Genomic DNA, 19,495 nt, shown 5'->3' on the forward strand with positions numbered 1-19,495 from the left:
CTGTTTCCTAAATTGGCTGCTTTTAGGGACTATAAATCCACTGTATTGACGGAAACAACCAGCTTCCACGAAATGAAGAAAAAAAGAGATTTTTTAACAGTTCCCATGGATTTCTGTCTTTTTTTGTGTCAGGTCTTGAAGTCACCATCCCATCTCTGTGTCATCATCTTCCAAACAGACGAGCTGTACTTTGCTTTCATGTTTGTCGCATGCATAAAACAGTCGAGCGCTGCCTCAAAGCGCCGCGGTTCGAAAACGGCACATGCCTTTTTCTTTTCTTCTTTTCCGGTGGTAGAAATTCACACCTTGTTCATCAAAATGCACAGCAGCCAGTGAATCATGAACATCCAGCTTCTACCCGAGCGAGAAGCTGAGAGCCGCGAGTTTGATCCCAGCTGGAGATCTTCTCTGATTCTATTTCATGGTGATAACTCTAAATAACAATATTCAGCAGGAACATGTTATATTAAGGTGTGTGTGATCCATAATGCATCGCTCAGTCAAGGAAAGAAAAATCAGACCTGCTTCACTTTTTAATCATTGATGATTTTTAATCATTGATAGAGTAAATCTCACGACCTTTGGGTGTCTGAATCCTCCCTAAGTCCTCGCTGTAAACAGCTTTTTCCTCATTTTCACCTAAAGTGTTTTGAAACTTTCCAAAACCAGACTGTATTTTATCGAAACTATACATTTTTCAGCTCTGCTCAGGTTGTTTTCAACCTCTTCGACCTTGTCTATCTATAAAAAAATGAGATTTGGTGGAAAGTTTGGACAAACAGAGTCGAAAAATTAGTAATTAGGACATGTAATGGCAACTGAGCAAACTCCATCTGCTGAGGATCATGAGATGTGTTTGACAGGCCCAGAAGAAGGAGTTGTTTGTGTTTTTTGTCCAAAAAATAAATATTTGATGGTGATTTTTTTAACGGATTTAACACCGGGTAGGAAGACAGATCTGGCCAGATCTGGATAAAAATGAAACATTTTCCATCATCAAAATCAAAAATTTAGAGGATCATGAAGCTGTAGCAGAAGTTTGCACTAACAAACAAATTAAATTCTTCATCCGACTCGTTCTGACACATAAAACACATGAAACAGAAGAACATAATTGTCAGTCGGCGGCCTAAACTGAGAACAAATCTCCTACTGTTATGCATAACCAAAGCTGAATCTTTAACAATGTTTCCAGGGTTGTTTTTTTAAGGACAAACAACCTCCGTGCTAAACTGACAAAACATTCGAGTTTGAAAGGGTTTCCTCGGGCCGAGAGGTGAACGCACAACGTAGTAATCACATCACAAAAAACCCAAGAAAGAAACAACAACACGAAACTCATTTTCATCCTCCAAAGCAGCAAAATTGAAAAGTCAGAGCTCACCGCAGACAATTAAAAGTGATGTTACCATGGAAACAGCCGGCAGAGAATCACAGTAGGGGGGCAGGGGTTGGGTGTGTAAGAGGGGTAACGGGATTCAAAAGAAGCGCCGCGTACGAGAGAGTCAAGCTTGACAGAGAGAGAGACAAAAGAGAGGACGAGACAGATGGATGAGGACAGAGAGAAAGATGAGCTAACACACTCGTGTCCTCGTATCACGACCTCAATCCACACTGAGAGGCCTGAACGTAGTCTGCAACGTGAGATCAATTTCCCTTACCGATAATTGCGATAATTGTGCCCCTGCTCCGGCCGTGCATTAACAGGTGAGAAGCCTGTACGACTGGAAAATGTCTCTACAGTTATGACACGTGACACCGCCGCTGTTCATTTCCATTATCGCCTGCACTGCTTCACACAGCACAGCGCGTCCATCATAATCAACTGAAGCTGCAAACACAGAGTGTGTTCAGCAGCTGAAAACACTCCTCGGCTCCCCGCCGGCTTTGTGCTGCAGGTTTGCAACGGCGTGCAAGTGCCAGAAACAGGCTGTGATAACGAAAAGGTAAAAAAACGTGGCATACAGGTATCTCTCTACCTTCCCAACACTGAAATGCAGCACACACCGAGTCCAATCATCTGATGATTGTAGCAAAACCATCAACCAGACACAAGATGAGCTCAAGGTACGGTAGCTACTGTGTAATATCTGATAGGAGAATGTGTCCCGACTATCTGGTCTAACTCTGCAGGAGCTCAGTCTGCAGGGATCTGGCTTGTGAACTCGGGAAGGTGGCTGGAGAGGTGCCAGTTCACCTCCTGGGCGTTGCCAAGGCGCACCCTTGAGCAAGGCACCGAACCCCGGCTGCTCCCAGGGTGGCTGCCCATCACTGCACCTCTGTATTGTATGATCGGCTATAGAGATCGCAGGAAAGGTCAGAGGTGACAGGTAGCTGCTTTACTGATTTTTTAGTCGCCACAAAAAACGCTTACTGCGGACGGACGCCCAAAACAAAGAGGAGAACGACTCTTTTCTTAGCGTGGATGTGTTCTCAGAGCAGAAGACAGAAATCATCGAGAACGAGAGAGAGAGAGAGACAAAAGCGACCAAGAGGGGAAGGGAGAGAGGGCGGAGAGGAGATGGCAGGATATCGGAGGCAGTCAAGCAAACCATGAGCAAGCAAAAAAGGCAGGAGGTCATCTCAGGTCACCGGGCACAGCGAGGAGAAAGGAGGAGGAGGAGGAGGAGGAGAAAAGAAGGGGAAGATAAGAGGGAGGAAAAATAAGGCGTATGAGGGTTGGGGGGTCCATGAGGCCCCTTGGTTGCAGAGTCACAGTCTCCAATGATCACTTTTGTGACTATGCAACTGGGCTTATATTACTAGCTGCAACATCACAAAAATGACACTGGCAACCGCTAGTTAGCTGGTAAACAGGGAGGAAGGGGTGGGTTTGTAAGCAATGCTTCGGCTCAGTCAGTCAGATGTGAGTGAGGTTACAAAAAATAAAAAAATAAAAATAAAAAAGCAGCAGCTCGAGCATAAAAAGAAGGAGAGAGGTCAGCCGGCGTCCTCAAACCATCGGGAAAAAAGACAGGACAGGTTGTTATTGTGAAAGTATCCCATCTCCGGTAATAAAAGTGAAAAATATCCCCTCTGCGTTTTCTTCATTGTGTTCTGACCCCGACGCCCTGTGAGCAAAGGCAATATTTCCTAACTGATGGTGGGTGGTGACGCCCACCAGACCTTTTTATAATAGCTATGACCACAAACCCTCACTCTTGATATCTCACCTAATTGATGTGCGCCAGCAGCATGGCGACACCGGGGCCTATATATAAAAACCGAGCTGGGGACTATCACTCGAGAAAATCCACAGTGAATCAGAGGAGGAAAAAAAAAAAAGGGGGCCGGGACGGCTCCCACCTAATAGGCAATACAGTATATCAGTTTAAAAGAGGTCGAGAGAGGAGGAGGGGGGGGAGAGCGGCTATAAAGGCGCCGGAGATAAAGGATCACTCTGGCAGAGTTTCTTCAATGCATCCTGAATTACACTGTTATCGACTGGAAAATGCCCAGGATGTTTGAGGATATATAGATATTTTTCTGCCCGCATCTCAGGGTCACAAGTCAAAACTCCTGGAGAAGTGAGAGGTTTGAAGTTATTACGCTGGGAGCCTTTTTAAAGCCTCTGTGGTTTTCGGAAGTAGGGGGTTGAAAACATCTCCGGGATATATACTTTCTCAATGTTTGAAGGAAAAACGTCCAAAAGAATCAGCCCTCATAATTCCACCATGCAGCCTTGCCAAGTCTTCAAACATCAGGAGCTTTGGAAAGACTTGATGGTGCATTTAGCGACGTTCTGGTGCCCACTTCCCTCCTTTTTCTATTTCAATAAATTCGGCATTTGGCAAAACCTCCGAGAACTTGGAAGGACTTCCTGCTAGACGAGCTACAAGAACCTCAGAACAAAACCCACGAGAATAACTGTCCCTGAATGTGAAACCATTCATCACAGGAAATACAAATACAAGACTTCTAGTTTGGGTAAGATGAAGCTCGCTTTCAGGATATAGAAGTCGACGTATATGCAAAACATTTCCAGAGTCTGGATATAGGAAAGTACATATTCAGCTACTATCGCACAGTTCTTACGTCTATCTACAAGTGGACTTCTTTAGAAATAAAGGCTGGTTCTGTTCAACCAAAGCAGAGACAAAGAGGCGCAAACCGCTCTTTCGAGTTGACTTTGTCTTTGAAAACGTCCAACAAAGCGCTCCTCTTAAGTTCTGCTTTGGAAATGAATCCTGTTATCAGAGCGTATTTCTTCTTTTTTTTAAAAAGAATTAAAGAAACTCTGGTAAAACGAAACTTTCTTTAAGACCTCAATGCTTTCACTATCAACATTAAGTAGTTTATATGTGTTTCAAATGAAAAGGACTTCCAAGAAACTCTTTAAGTTAAATGTTAAAAAGTCTTTGTTGCCTCGCTGGTGCAGAAATATCATCTACCCAGTCACACACACACTAACCCGGAGGCCTTGGTTAAATAGTCATTGGCAGTACCTATGGCTTTATTTGTACATTATAATACAATAGGCAGTATTCATGTTGGGAAGTTGGTGAGGGAACTTCTCGCTTCAGCTTTGATGGACATAGAAGACACATGGCTATCTACTACCTCCCCATGCCAACAGTTTAAAAACAAGAGTTTAGTCGACTTTCAAAACCTTTTACAGGTTTTGTTGAAGTAGTTCCCTACCTGCGGAAGTCGAGGAGCGTCCTGCTGGTCTCCGGGACGTTCTGGTTGAGCCAGGTCAGGAAGTGGAACTGAGTGACGGTTCTCGTCTCGTTGGTCTGCATGTTCTTCAGGTAGAAGCTACGAACCAGAAAATCGTCGCACCAGATGTGTTCGGAGACCAGGTTCACCTGCAAGGACACGCAAACGCACGATGAACAACACATGCATGACTCAGTTTAGTCACCATCACCGTCGTCATACAATAATATACACAGCACCATGTGTGCATCCCATATTTGCAGACACACAGAGCAGATTGATAGATTATAGGATTGGGACATGAATAAACACTAAATGCTTTATTAAGTGACGCTAATCTTTTTGGAATAAACAGCTTATATTTTGGGCTTTGGAAACTTTTGCTTGATCAATGTGACAGAGTCAAACTTGTGCTATAATTCTTCATGCATGCAAAATGTGACCGTATACACGGGACAACAGAAAAGCCAACGACATGAGGTCGTAGCTCATCCCTGCGTCGTCATTTCTACTCATGAGTCATTTTACCTCGTAGATGTGATACAGGTTGGATCCCTCATCGGGCCAGTAGTGGTAGCACTGCTTCACCCCGCTCTCGACAAGAGGCGTCAGCATTACAATCACCACGCAGCCGTTCTCCCAGACCATCTGCAGACAAAACACACATTGAGATGATGGACTATCTATGGCAGAGTAATTTTTTAAAAGACTCATAAATGTAGCTTCTCAAAAAAGTACAGATGATTTTTTTTCCCTTATGTTACCAAATGTTCTTTAAAAAGTTCCAAAGTTTGTTTAAATGTCAGGCACTCAGAGTAGGAGTCATGTTCTTGAAGTTGCGGGGAGCTCGATTTGGAACGAGATCTCATACGAAGCTGTCAACACTTCACAGAATCCGCTAACAGGAACACTGACATGTGTCCTCACTCGCCCACTCACTTGGATTTCGGTCCATAATCATTTTTTTAAATTTTTGTGCTATCTATGATTTTTTTTTTTGGAAAGGGTGGACGTGTCGGAGGTTTTTTCGGAGGTGGGGTGAAACCAAACACTTCAAGACATGTTTACTGCGTCTGAAACTTTTGGTAAGAAACTACGAGGGTGTCAACCGTTGTGGCATGAAAATTAATTGCTGCTGAGGCGGTTCCCTCCCCCAGCTGGGTCGTTCCACAGTGAGACCCGGCACACGGTCGTATTTCTTTCCTGCTGGCAGTCATATTCTCACAGCCGGAGGGTGGGCTGGCTCTGGAGATCCATTCGACTCTGATCGGAGGTAACAGTCTGCCGTTAATGGAAGCCATAAAACAATACCGCTCCCACATCATCGCGTTAGATAATCAAGATAGCCGCACCTGCCGTTCAGTCACGAGCGCCGCCACACCTTGCCGGAGATTTAACTGACGTTAATTGCGGCGGGTTTTGAATTACTGCACCTTTACGCACCCTCCCCTCGGCCCCCACTGCTTCCCTGATTGGTCTCGCGGACGTAAAAGATGTGACGGTGCACTTTTTTTGAGAAATGGTGTTAATTTGTTTTAGCTGACAGGGTGAGAACTCGGCTGGTGCCGGGAGGACAAGTCCCCTCTTTTAAAAACTTGTGTGGTTTGTTAAAATGCAAATGTAATTTAAACTCTTATTTATCCCTGAAAAAGAAAAAAGAAAAAGTTTAACTGCACATCGTGCTCTTTTCTAGAGTTGTGCTGCTTAACAACATCCAGATCCGTGTGTTCACTTCTGGAAGGTGGACATTGTGCTGTAGCAGCATCCTGATGGGGGAAGATGTTGTGCAATGTGATAAATGTGGTGTAATAACCTTGATACGAGGCAGTGCTAGTGCTTAACTTGATTGGGCCCCAACAGAATAAGAAGCTTACAGAGGCCACTTCATGAACCTGAGACGAATCCAGTTCTGGTGCTGGTCTGAGAATTTTTAGTCTTGTGGTACCAGACAATCGGAGATCTCGGCACCTACCAATCGCCTGCAAAGTTACGTACGCCCTTCACTTCACCTCTGCCCACATTCTCCTCCACAATGAAACAAACTTGAGAGATAGTAAAAAGAGCTTTTTGAAACATGATGAACATCTCATGAACTTCTCGACTTTGGATGGAAGTTCTCTTATTGTTTACATATTCTCCACAGATAAGTGTTATTCCTTTTTTAGGCTTTATCTTTAGTTTTATAAAAACTTTTGGACACAGAAGGTCTAATGTCTAATGTCTAACGTCTGTTTTCAGGTCAAGAGGATCGAGTCTGAAAATACAAGGATCTGTAGAAACCCCAATCCGGAACGAACACACTGCACGTGTTTTTGACTGCGCCTCTGTTAAACGTCTCGAGTCTGAGCAAGACGAGCGAGAAGGTTCACTGAGAAGAAACAGAGAGTGTTCACGATTCACACATCGCACAATGCTCGGACGGACGAAGCCGCAGATGTTTTCCGGTGCTGGGGAGGAGTTAGTGGTGAGAGGAGGAAGGGAAACACTGGTGTCATGGGGTGAAAGTTCAGTCCATCACAACCACCACCGACTTTATTCTGAGCATAACCGATACAAACACACATATTTTAGCACCTTCCACTCATCCTGGACAGTTTGAAACTTTAGGGAAAGTTTGGACTTCAGTCAAATAACAGAGTCTTTGTGGTTATAGATATATATATAACATATATTCCATTAATATTAATGAGCTGTCATTTGTATTTCACTCAGGTTGATTAGCAGATGAGCAGTGAATCTCTCTTTGCAGCCTGAAAGGACGCCAGCACTGCCGGGCGAATGCAGCAGGGACAGAACTTGTTTGACAAGGGGACCTTTCCTTTAAACACACACACACACACACACACACACACACACACACACACACACACACACACACACATACACATATATATATATATATGCCACAACAGGCCGGAATAACTTATTGATCCTCTGGTCTCAGATTCAAACCCAATCCAACATTCGGGACAGTGGGAAAAGTGTTTGCCGCCTCCTGCATTAATAATGTGTCCCATTGTAGACTGGTGTGTGTGTGTGTGTGTGTGTGTGTGTGTGTGTGTGTGTGGTGGGAGAGGCGTTGCCAGGCAGTGAGCATGATTGTGAAGGAGAGATTAATAATGACATCCACAGAACAAGCTGGTCTCCCGCGTGGCTCGCTGCACTAATAAAAACCGTCTAACTCTTGTTTAAGAGAGGAGAAGGTATTGATTTTTGTTCGTGAGTGAGTGTGTGTGCATGTACTGTGTGTGTGTGTGTGTGTGTGTGTGTGTGGTTTTTACCTGCCAGAAATCAGCCACAGTGGAGGGCAGGGGGCCTTGAGTGGCAATGTAGGCCGGGTTCCTGGGATCGTGATCCATCTGAGGACGAGAAGGAAGAAATGTTGAATGTCGACTGAAGTTTTCACAAAATTCCCGTTTGTTTAGTCTCAAATATTCCACCTAATGTCAATTTTGTTAAACACTGAATTTACTAGGATGGGAATTACTTTGGTTTGCAAAGACTTAACAAGACGACAGGACCAAGATAATGAACTCTGCTGTCATCCTCAGTGTTCTGTAAGACATTAGTAACCTGAAGTCCTGGGAATCGTCAAGAAGGAGAAGAGATTTTAATTTTATTACTTTCTTTTCTTTCTTTTCATTGAATGCAAGGAGGAAGACAACTTTTCAAGTGTTTAATTATTGCAGGGCTCCATTAATTCAAGTGATAAGTTCAAGGTGAAAACACGTAACAACTGCAGCTTTGGCAAAGGTAAAAACATTCTTACATGGACAACTTCAAAGGCAAATCTTTTTAAAGTTAAAATATTAAATTCTTTTCTTGAAAAATATTTATTTAGTAATAGTTTCCAGATTTTTCACCAAAAGCCTCCTTTTTTTAAAGAGGACACATGAATCAAGCTGTCCTCGGAAAGTAGGTTGCACGTTGAGTTTCCGTGAGAGAGGCGACAAAGCAATAGTGGCCTTATTAATAAAAATATAGCAATGAAATAATCTCTGAGTGGTCAAGGAGGGCCACTTCACCTCAGCACACACAGCACGGTGACGATTCGGTGCTCTGCAGCCTGTAATAAACCTCAGTGCAACAAGGCTGCGTGGTTTGGTCGGTGCATTTGTCAGTTTGCAACAAAAAAAACAATTGTATTCAACACATGAACTCGTATATGCCGTCTTTTATTGTTCTCACAGTCACGACTGGAAGCTTCTCTGCGAAGCAGGTGATAGTTTTCAGTAACTTCCAACCCACTTCCTTAACTTAATGTAAATTGCAGAAGGATGGCGTGGGCGTAGAGAGCAAAAGACAGAAGACGAACGTGAGGTGAATTTGCGAGGAAGTGAGTGACACCCCTGCCAATTACCATGCAAATTGTACGGCAAATGTAATAATTGGCAAGACCAATTTAGCTGGAAGCAATTACAGAGAAGGGAAGACAGATAATTTCTGAGGGGGGTTTTTTCAGAACACGAAAATTGTCTTTAATGGTCCTCTGCTCCTTTTTATGAATGCCAAACAATGATGCACTTCTAATGAACTTAAACTGTAGTAACTCAAGAGAGAGAAAAGGTGACATGCTACCGGAGAGGCTGGCTCATTAAAACATCCACAGCATGAAAAAAAAAAGGCAGAAGTGCACTTCAAAGACGTCTGAAGGTGGCTGGCCAAGCGGGTTACAGACGGTTCTGCTCCTGTTTGTTCATGGTGTTCAGTAATGTCGATGTCACCGGGTTTTGTTTGGTTGTCCACATACTTTTGGCCATGCCTTTACATGTTTTCCTGTCATTTCTAAGACAAAGGTCTGACGTGAAGGGACAGCATCAAGCGAGGTCATATTGAGACTAATCATAATTTAACTTGCAAACTTGATGACTGAAAAGTGTCGAGGAGGAAAATAACAAAAAAAACGATCCACAGCGATAGTGTCGAAGGAAATTAAAAGAGAAAGACGAGGAAGGACAGAGAGAGGGGAGACAAATTGACACTGAGAAATCAAAAAAGACAAGGAAAAAAAAACGACGGCGAAAAATGAGTCGGGAAAGAAAAAGTGAAGATGAAAAGACGAGAAGAGGAAGAGAGACATCTTTCTCTCTTTCTTTTTTTAAATCTTGTTTTCTCTCTGTCTCCTTCTCCGTCTGCGTGGACACACGATGCTGCCTGACGTCTCAGAGTGTCTCCTGAATTAAACCCTGCCATTAATGACACTAATGACATTCCTTCTTAATGAGAACAAAAGCGGAGGATGTGACAAGTGCAATTATCCCCGTTATTGGTTTTTTGTCTTTTCTTTGGAGGGAACGAAGAAGTCAAACCGTGTGTGTGTGTGTGTGTGTGTGTGTGTGTGTGTGTGTCACCATCGCTCTGTCCGATCTGTCTCATGAAGTTTTATGACGGAGCCGACTGTTACTACTGTCTGACACCTCAGTGGGGGCTGACGGCGACAGTGTGTGTTTGTGTGTGACTGCTGACAGACAGACTGCTGGTAAACTGCTGTCAAATATATGAAACACTTGTAAACATGAATCTTAATATCAGGAAATTAAACAACTTCTGTTGTTGTCTGCCCTCGAATAAGTCCAAACTTGGGGTATTTTACTTGAATAATTCCAGTTTATGTTTTTATTCCACTCCATTTATTTGATAAGTTGGTAGTTACTCTGTTTTACACATGACTCCTTTGTTCTCTGGCCTATTCCATGACTGAAGTCATGGAAAATGTAATTTTATTCAACAGTATCTACCAATAAAGTTTCACTAACCCCGAAGCACACGTTGTGTCACGTTGTGGCTGCGACCCTGGTTTGGTCATGTTCCTGGTTCATGTGCTTCCACATGTGAAGATATGCTCACTTTTGTCTGTTTTCACGACCGGCAGATTGCACAGGGTGTTTTATTTTGAAAATCCACCGGATTCCCTATGCTGTTGACGGCGGCATGCAACACTACGCGTCCGCGCCTGGTGGAATTTGGAGGTAAGACGACCTCATGAGTATTTTTCTATCCGTTATCACGGTGCTGTTCGGCTGAAGCGAGCGGACACAGTATGACTTCCATTTTCTGCAGCGACTCTTTTAAATCTTTAATAAAAAATAAAAAAAAGTCAATGTAACTGTCAATAAAAGCCGTGAGGCTGATTCAAATTCAATGCCATCAGCACACGACGTGCATCAGAATGAGTGTGTCAGTGTGTGTGTCAGTGTGTGTGTCAGTGTGTGTGTGATTGAGTGGTACCTGAGTGATTGATTATGTCTTAGGAAGTGTGTGTGTGTTTGACAGTGTGTGAGGAAACTATTGAGTCTGTGTGTGTGTGTGTGTGCTAAAGGTGATTGATTGTGTTTGTGAGTAAGTTTTCGCCGCTGACTGATTGTGTGTGTGTGTGTGTGTGTGTGTGTGTGTGTGTGTGTGTGAGGTTGATTTTGATTTCACGAGCAGACACAGAGGTGAAACATTCATGGTCATCTTGGTTAAAGAACCTCATCGAGTCAAACTTCTGACGTCCACCGGCTGCTCAGCTTCAACTGCTGCTGCGTTGAATGTTAGTAAGCAACAGAACCGGGCTCAGGAACTGGACTGGACCAGGTTCAGTTACACTATGAACTTCCCTGATGGAACGTTCGCCAAGTAGTGACCCTCTAACTGTCGTTTCAGCCCCGGGGTGCCAGGAGCCAAACCCGGCAAGAACCACATTGGTAGACTAGTGTGTTGTCAGCCAGACTGGCCACCGCTGGTTGGGCTCAGTCACCGGAAGGTAGATGCTGACGCTACCTGCACAGCAGTCAGGGTGTTATTGGATACTTATGCCAATCTGTGTTTAGTCTGTCCATGTCTTCAAACTCTCATCATTTGCTTTCTTTGCTAAAATCTTTGTGAAATGTTGCGTCGGAGGAGCTTGGGCCAAACCTGCACTGACCTCACACCGTGTGATAACCCTGCATACGTTTGCTGGTTCGGTTCCAGATGCTGGTGTCAGTTAAATCCTAGCTGGTGCTTTCCAACCGAATATTTAATGAGAACCCGAGCATGTAACATTTAGGACAGCTTTAATTATGTAATCCAGCTAATTCATGTCACCCTTAGTTTAGCTACAACATCTGGTTGATTAAAACTGTTCATCCACTGATTCCTCTGAATTATCCAGCAAACAGCTGCACTGCTTTTAGTTCAAGTGTTCAACCTTCCAAATGATCTGAGTTTATATTTGGGGTATTCGCGTCTGACTGAGGTCTGATGACGAAAACAGACTCACAGCGACTCAATAATCCAGATTTCCCTCTGGTCATGAACTTGAATTATTCCGTACTCTGAACTTGTTCTATGTTTATCTGCAGATCACCATCTTTTGCTTTTGTCTCTTCGATTACTGTAATTTTTTAGTATTTTAACAAGTTTGGACACAAAAAGAGTATCTCGAAGACATGGGAGTTAAAAATCTATGAAGTTACTCCAGTGTGACAAATAATATCGACATACTAATAACAATCCGTCTCCCTGATAGCAACAAAATAGGAACTTATTTTAGACAACCAAAACATTTATGAATATGTTTTTATAGTTATTGAAATTCTTCCGGAGAAAATTCCCAAACATCTTGTCTTCTTCCCTTCAAAGCGTGGGTGAAGGCGGTCGGGGGGAAATCAAATTATCAGCAGAGGAGGTTCCTTAAATAACCTCGCTGTACGTACGTATACGTCCATCCTTTAATGTGTGTGTGTGTGTGTGTGTGTGTGTGTGTGTGTGTGTGTGGGAGGGGAGGGTGTAATGTGTGCACGACAGAGTGTACGAAATGTGTGTTCATGTATGAGTGTGTGTCTGTGTGGGTGTCTACGCTGTATGTTCATGTCATCTGTGTTGTCATCTGGATTGTGGGTGAGCATGCATGCATGTGTGTGTGTGTGTGTGTGTGTGTGTGTGTGTGTGTGCATGCGTGGGTACATGTGTTGCAGCTGTTTTGTGTTTGTGGCATTTGACAGGGTTGCTCTTTTGTTCCTGTATACTTTTGATTCCTTCTTCTCACTCTGTCTGTCACACACACACACACACACACACACACACACACACACACTCTCTTGGTGTGACGCCCAGATTTGAAATGCATAGCGTTTCTGTTACTTTTAATGGAATACCACTGTATCTGCCTCGAGGGAAACGTAAACCTACTATTCCAACACGGGTTTCCAAATTGATACACTCACTTACTGAAGGCACATGCCTCTTTCTTCCCCCCCTTCGCCTTCCTACAGGCTGTTTTGCTGCTTAAATCTGTGCTGCGCCAAGTCGAGCGCCCCGTAACAGTAAACACAAACTAGTGTCAAATTAGCATAACCCAAGGTCAAAAACAATCATTTCCCAAGACCCCACAGATCAATTTAGTTTTCACAAACGAGAAGCGAGCAGAAAGCCGCGCGCATGTCCTTTCCCACGCCTTCCCCGAGCGAATACTCGCCCGGGGTGTTTGCTGTGTAACAATCATTAATATTCATGGTGCAGAACATACACACACGGGTTGTGGGGCTGGTGCTCGCTGGAGCTAAGCAAGCGTTGCATCAAAATTTATATTTCACAACGGTAGGCTGCCTTTTGTTCCAGCGACGCCCCGCGGGGACTCGTGGGAGCCTGGCGTAGCGGTGGTGTGAAGCACAAAGTTAGAATGCAGAGGAGGTACTTACGATCGGGCTGGCATTGATGTAATCGGAGTTGCCTTGGCTGTTCTCCACCTTCAAGGTGATTCGGGAGTGATCATCTGGAACGAAAATGGAGGAATTCAGCGCGTTTTGCCTTAGCAATGCAATGCACAGTGACTATATTACATGCATTGTAATTAGGTATTCCTGTGCATATCTGTTGAGCATACAGGACTGTAACCTTGGTGCAGCAACTCAAAGTTTCTATAAGCTGAAGAGTTTACGATCGTCTGGTTCTGAGAACAGAACTAGTTTCATTAAATTTTAAACCAGCAAGCGACTTTTTGAGAGATTCCCTGAAGTTCTTTGGTTTCCCTCTGAGAATTGATCAAGTGACTCTGACTTTCACCCTCGAGGAGGCGACTCTCTGAGCTGTGTTATAAAACAGACGCAGACTGGACGCAGCTGGATCAGAGCATCGAAACATGACGTGACGTAGCGCTCGATGATGCCATATGTTGGTGACTCGTTCTCGTATTACAGCTGAACTCCTGAACTAAAATGTGTTTCTGAAAACATCTGAGGAGCAAGAGGTAACAGAAACCGAACAGTTTGATCTGAGTTATGTAAGACACAACAACCAATCTGTTAATTATTGCATAAAACCCACTCCATATTAGATAAGTTTGGGTTTTAATGTAAGGTGGATGTTTCATTTGCTCTGGTTGACGCGTCTTACATTCAAACTTTCGGCTAGAAATTCACCGTTAGTCTCTGATTTCAGGCACTAGATTATTAAAGCAGCCAAAGGCTAAGTCCTTCATCATTGTTTGGCCAAGCTTTAATCAAACTGTCAGCATCTAATTTTAAGTGTTACGGACAATCCATCTTTCACTCGGTTTAAACCTCAAATAACTGTTTTCCTATGACTAACTTCAGCTCTCGTTGAGGAGGACGAAGTCCTTCAGCTTCGATAGGATCCCCGATCCACTGAAAAATCTGGGAGGGACCAATTTTTCTAGTCCGTATGTTTCACTCCTGCGAGCAGAGCTCTCAAGTCTCCAGCGATAGTGGCAAAACAGTTCTGAAATTTTCCCGGAGAAGCCGGCGGTACTTCAAATAGTCGGTGCAATTTATTCCTGACAAACTGCTTTCCCTTGCTGACAACCTGGATTTCATTAAGCCCAGGCCCGGTGGAGAGAATGGGACAGCACTTTTTTAGATGGGCTATTTCCACAGAAGCTTAGAAAATTTTAATCATTGATGAGGTCGGTGCAGGAGAGCTTTAATAGAAAACTAATTTACAACCCCTTCTGCTCACTGCATCTGCTCCTGGTTTCCGATAATAGACGCCGGGCTCAGGTAGCGTTGTCGAGAGGCGGTGAGAGGAACGCCACTATGTTTGGAGGACTGAGATCAGAGGGGGTGCAACAGATGAATTCTGGCTCCACTCAGATATGAAGAAGGTTTTCCAGAACCTCCATCAATGAAGAGGAGATACTGCTGGCTATTATGCTGCTGATGTGACACTATGATGATACCGAACATTAAGAAGTAGATTCCAGAAGATCTGTTGCACATTATACACTGAACTTTACAGTTAAAGTCTCACTGATATTGGTTTTTGCAGATATGTAACTAGAAAACAACTTGGTGATCGGTTTATTTGTTTGATTTGAGCTGCAGATTCATCTGATTTCCAACGTTTGTGGTCAGAAATACCTAAAAACCCTCAAACAAAGGCCTCATGCAGGCAGCAGACAGTGAGCACAGAAGGAGTAGCTCACTTAGCTGATCACTTTTTGATTACTACTCTCTAAACGCTTGAGGTCGCCCACTAATCACCAAACTAAGAAACAAGGCGAGCTAAAAAAAGAAACTCTCTCTTTCTTACATGCCACGACGGCAGTGGAGCGGTTCTTCTTGGCGTTGCCGTCCTTCATGCCGGCGGTGCAGGCGTTGGGCTCTGCCTGATAGGCGCACAGCGCCTCCCACTCCTTCTCCAGGCGGTCCTTGTTCTTCAGGTGATCCTCCATGTAGGACTGAAGGAGGAGGGAGAGAGAATAGAACGAGAGGAGAGGAGGTGAGAAAACAGAGCTGGAAATACAACAAAGGGGTTGTACATTCAGAGTGTGTGAGATTTTTTTTAACACTTGTTTCATTTCCAACATTTATCGGCTCATTTTTGGAGTTCCTCCTCGGTCAGACTCGTCTTTATCTGGCTGAAGATTGACAGGCTTCACCCAGCTGATATGTCAGTCACAGACTTTCACACATAGCCTGTGATTTCAAACTTCAACAAGTCTGACAGGCTGTTTGTTTGAATCTCAGAGGAGCGGCAGATGGAAGAGCAGGTAACTGCTATTTTGTCAATCAATGAAAAGTCGAGCGAGTACTGTGACTGCTGTTCACTGCGTCCATCTGCTGCTCCGCTGACGTGAAGAAGTTTAAACCTGCTGAACGCACCAGATGGGCAAAGTTCAGGGCCACCGCGAGCTTCTGGTCTGGCTTCTTTCTTTGAACCATGATGAATCATCAAAGCATGCACGAGTTCCCAAACGAATGTTTGCACCAACGCGACCAGCATCATTATCAATATTCATAATTAAAGCCATGTGTCTTTGATGAACTGTCTGCAAATGAGCTTGGCACGTAACACCATAGGAAGAACATGAGAGCCATGATCTGATGGTGGCCAGTGTAGCTTTGTGTTTTTTTAAGCAGCCTTGAAAATCAGCGGCCCATGCACGCACAGAAATATGGATGGTGCGATGGGTTGTAATGGATGAGGGGAGCTGGGGTGGTTCTTTAAATGGCTCCGGCGGATGATTTATGGTGGCAGTTACAAATGGGGCTGATCTTAATCAGAATTAGCTTCCAAAAAAGGCCTAATGGCTTTCGGCTAAACTGAGAAGAGTTTGTTAAAAATGGACCGGACATCCAGCTCGGTGCAAGATAACGGGGGGAAAAAAAAGAGAGAGAGGGTCTTTATCAAACATAGATATGTTTCTAATCATACATGTGCACTCAACAGACACGCAGCAGCCAAGGTTTGCTGTTTGTCAGTATATCAGCGCCTATAGAGGCGCACACAGCTTGTATCAGCTCAGTATCACATATATAATGTAACACGGAGCCACAAGCTGAGAGCCTCCACCTGCACACAGCCACTTATCCACAGCGGGGGGTCCGAGTCCTTCAGAAAACACACAAACACACACACAGAGGAAACGAACATAAAGAAAATGCACACACACACACCTGAAGCCAAATCCACACATAAAGGTCACACACACACACACACACACACACGTACAAAGCAAACACGCCAATATAATCCAACACACACAGTTATATGTTGCACAAAAGACACACACGACATCTGTACAAACACATAATCACACACAATCTGCAGATCTACTTCATAGATTCACACACACACACACACACACACACACACACACACACACACACACACACACACACACACACCTTGTCTCTCTCCCTCTCTAATGCCAGAGTAATAGGGTTTTGTGGCTGTGTAAAGGGATTACTGCAATCCAATCAGGAGGTGCTGAGATCACCATGTGTCGGCCAAACACTGAATAATCCCCTTTACTCCGGGGGGGCTTACAGCTGCCAAAGGTGCTCAATAAAAAAAAAGACGGCTACGCAATAAGACCCGGCCCGAGCCGCCATCGTGGCTCTGACGCACCATCTGAGCACCTGTAGGAGACGGCGGCATGTGAAGCCGGTGGTGATGTAATGTAATTAAACGAGTATTCGCTACGCGTCAGAGGAATACTTCATAATAATACGATCCGTTATTCTAGATTTGAATATTTGACACTGCAGAAATACTTCTCTGCTGTGTAATGGAGTATTTTTAAACTCTGCAACTTTAACTTCAGCAAAGCGTCTGAGCGCTTCATCTAAAGGCATAAGTCATGACCGCTTACAGATGATGCAAAAGGCTGTAACTATGTTTTCAAAAATCTGAAATAGTTCCTGACATTTATCAGCAAACAGAACAAACGTGCAGAGCTCCAGCCAGAATCGTCGCAGGCGGTGATCCTGCACGACATTTCCCAGGTGAAGCTCGTGTTTCATGTCTTTTTATTCAATGCAAACATGACACACATTTCTAATGCCCTGGTTATATATTTACTTAAAGACATTAATGAATTCATGTCTGTGATGTTTAGAGTTCTTTGTCTTTGTTGGATTTGGATTTAAGCTCCTAGCTGCCAGTATTCTGTTGTGATATTTAATCCAAACATAACTAAAAGTATCAAGTGTTCCCCTGACTCTGATTTGTGCTTTTTTTGTCTGATTAAATCATTGCATCGTTTGTCTGAATCAATTCAGACTTCCCATTTATGAATTCTGCAACAAACACGTCATCGGTCATCATCAGTCACCCTGCATCCATCCATCACGTCACATCAGAGTCTTATTTTTAGTTAAAGCTGACATCATCCTGATACATGAGTCTAACTTCTCTGCAGATGAATGCTTCCTCCTCCTCAGCTGACCACATTAGTGTGATTTAACATCCATTTCCCTCGACGCCGCCGCCCTGCGACCTACCAACCCTACAGATCACACCCCAGCTGGCCTGGACGAAACAAACAAAAAAAGCTACACAACGAATTCCCAGCACAGTTAATCTCGATGGAGGCTCTCGCTGCAGTATAATCTATAACACTTACTTGGGCCAGCAACAAAAGACAAGATAATGTGCTTTATATATAGAGTCGACTAATCCTCTTAAGACACAGGCAAAGAGGATGTAGAGGGAGGTGGTGGTGGTGCTCGGTCCCTGGTCACATGGGACCAAGTAATACATTAACTTAGATAAGATGGTGAAAGCTGTTTCTCCTCAAATTAAAACCAGTGGGTGGATGATGACATGGAATTTGCTCGAGTTTACGAGAGGCAATTAATTTTTGGGGATGTGGGAGGGTTGGTGGTGGGAGAGGTGGAGCACTGCAGCTCATCAGCCGTCGTGTTCTTTCTCTCTCCGACGCCGTGATTTTTATTAATCATTCAACAGTTGCCTGACTCGAGTGCACGACAGGGCGTTAGATGAAATATTTGCTTTTCCATCGTCTCGTCTCTTTCTGATGGATTTGGTCTCTCGCTGTGATGCCACAAAAAAATAAAAAACTCCAGCTCAGCTGTAAGTTTCCCAAACGTATCGAGTGGGTCCTGTTTTTGTTGGAAACGAAACTCTGCTCGGTCCCTAGTTGCCATCATGATGTGAATCTGAAATCAGCTCTCTCTCTATTGCAAGTGTGAATATTTTTGCAAAGCCGACAGCTCGAACGGCGAAGGAAAAAAACATGAGCAGTAACAAACAGCATTGTTCCAAATTATAGGATGAGAAATGACAGACGGGGACGGTAAAAAAGAACAATTCAAAGATGTGTAGGGGGAAAAAAAATGAAAGGAGGAGAACAGAAGTGCAGAAAAGGAAAATGCAGGAAAAGTAATGAAAGATGGAAGAGATGAAAAGAGGACAGCGGCTGCAAATCCTTTACCAAAGAGGACGGTCGGTGGGCGGTAGAAGACATTAAATAGCAATTTCCCAGATTGTCACAGTTATGTGAAAACCTCATACCTCCAGTTCTCTCCGAAGGTGGAGGTAACACGCCCGTCTGCGGGCGGAGAAAACGCCGTGACCTTTTTACAAAACTGAAAAACTGAAAGACGAGGATCTGACTTTTTTTTTATGCGATGCGCGGTTTCCACACGACGATGGCATTACGTAACTCTCCCTCTGCTGTCTAATGTTTCTGCTGTGGAAAGACGGAGACGCTCTGGACCAATCAGAGCTCTCTCTGTGTGTGTGTGTGTGTGTGTGTGTGTGTGTGTGTGTGTGTGTGTGTGTGTGTGTGTGGAGCTGTCCGAGGTGCTGAAACACACTCTTTAAACACTCTCTCTGAAAGGAGCATCCCGTGACCGACAAACTACTCGAGATTTCTCAACTCCTCGTCAGCACGGCGCGTTCAGACGCGTTTCCGTGTTGTAATTGAGAGAGTTCCTCTCGTGTTTTTCGGGGCAGACTACGTTTCTAATCCGCACGTTAAATGAAAACCGTGACAGATGAAATGGAAACTCCCTCCTCTCACTCAACTCACTGCTGAGTCACTGGATGTAGCAGAAGAAAAGCAAGGCGTGTACAATCGGATCACGCTGTTCTCTAATGATTTGGT

General features: G+C 44.1%; 1 protein-coding gene across 1 annotated transcript in view; it reads right to left on the bottom strand.

Annotated features, from left to right (window-relative positions):
- The window catches only part of LOC104930077 (receptor-type tyrosine-protein phosphatase N2), a 194,601-nt gene that overhangs the window by 16,402 nt on the left and 158,704 nt on the right, over window positions 1-19,495 (bottom strand). Inside the window, exons 15-19 of the mRNA XM_027288987.1 lie at window positions 15,172-15,319; window positions 13,323-13,396; window positions 7,941-8,018; window positions 5,188-5,307; window positions 4,642-4,808 (exon numbers count right to left, since the gene is read on the bottom strand). Of these exons, the coding sequence (XP_027144788.1) occupies window positions 4,642-4,808; window positions 5,188-5,307; window positions 7,941-8,018; window positions 13,323-13,396; window positions 15,172-15,319 (587 nt within the window). The remainder of the gene's footprint in view (window positions 1-4,641; window positions 4,809-5,187; window positions 5,308-7,940; window positions 8,019-13,322; window positions 13,397-15,171; window positions 15,320-19,495) is intronic.

Source organism: Larimichthys crocea, chromosome II (assembly GCF_000972845.2).
Source record: "Larimichthys crocea isolate SSNF chromosome II, L_crocea_2.0, whole genome shotgun sequence".
Taxonomy (NCBI): domain Eukaryota; kingdom Metazoa; phylum Chordata; class Actinopteri; family Sciaenidae; genus Larimichthys; species Larimichthys crocea.